Raw genomic sequence first — 248 nt, forward strand, 5'->3', positions numbered from 1 at the left:
GAAGCACCTACTGAGAAAAGCGACGGTGATGCTGCTGCTAAACTGCGCCCTGTCTCTCATGTCGTTCTGCACCGTCGGGAAGATGGAGGCCCCCCCGAGAGCGAACAGGATGGAGCCGAAACCCAAGAAGAAAGAACTGAAGGTCGGGGCGGTGTACAATGGGGGTCCGGTCTTCTGTAGCACCACTTTAATCATGACGACGAGGCAGGCCAGGAAGGTCGCTGCCATGGCTAGGATGGAAGCAGGCC

At 58.1% G+C, this 248-nt stretch overlaps 1 protein-coding gene across 1 annotated transcript in view; it reads right to left on the minus strand.

The window, feature by feature from the left end:
- The window catches only part of LOC119582374 (amino acid transporter AVT1B-like), a gene marked incomplete at its 5' end in the record, with an annotated part of 51,324 nt that overhangs the window by 45,188 nt on the left and 5,888 nt on the right, over positions 1–248 (minus strand). The window contains one exon of the mRNA XM_037930588.1: positions 12–248. Coding sequence (XP_037786516.1) covers positions 12–248 — 237 coding nt within the window. The remainder of the gene's footprint in view (positions 1–11) is intronic.

The sequence above is a fragment of the Penaeus monodon genome, chromosome 15 (genome assembly GCF_015228065.2).
Source record: "Penaeus monodon isolate SGIC_2016 chromosome 15, NSTDA_Pmon_1, whole genome shotgun sequence".
NCBI lineage: Eukaryota > Metazoa > Arthropoda > Malacostraca > Decapoda > Penaeidae > Penaeus > Penaeus monodon.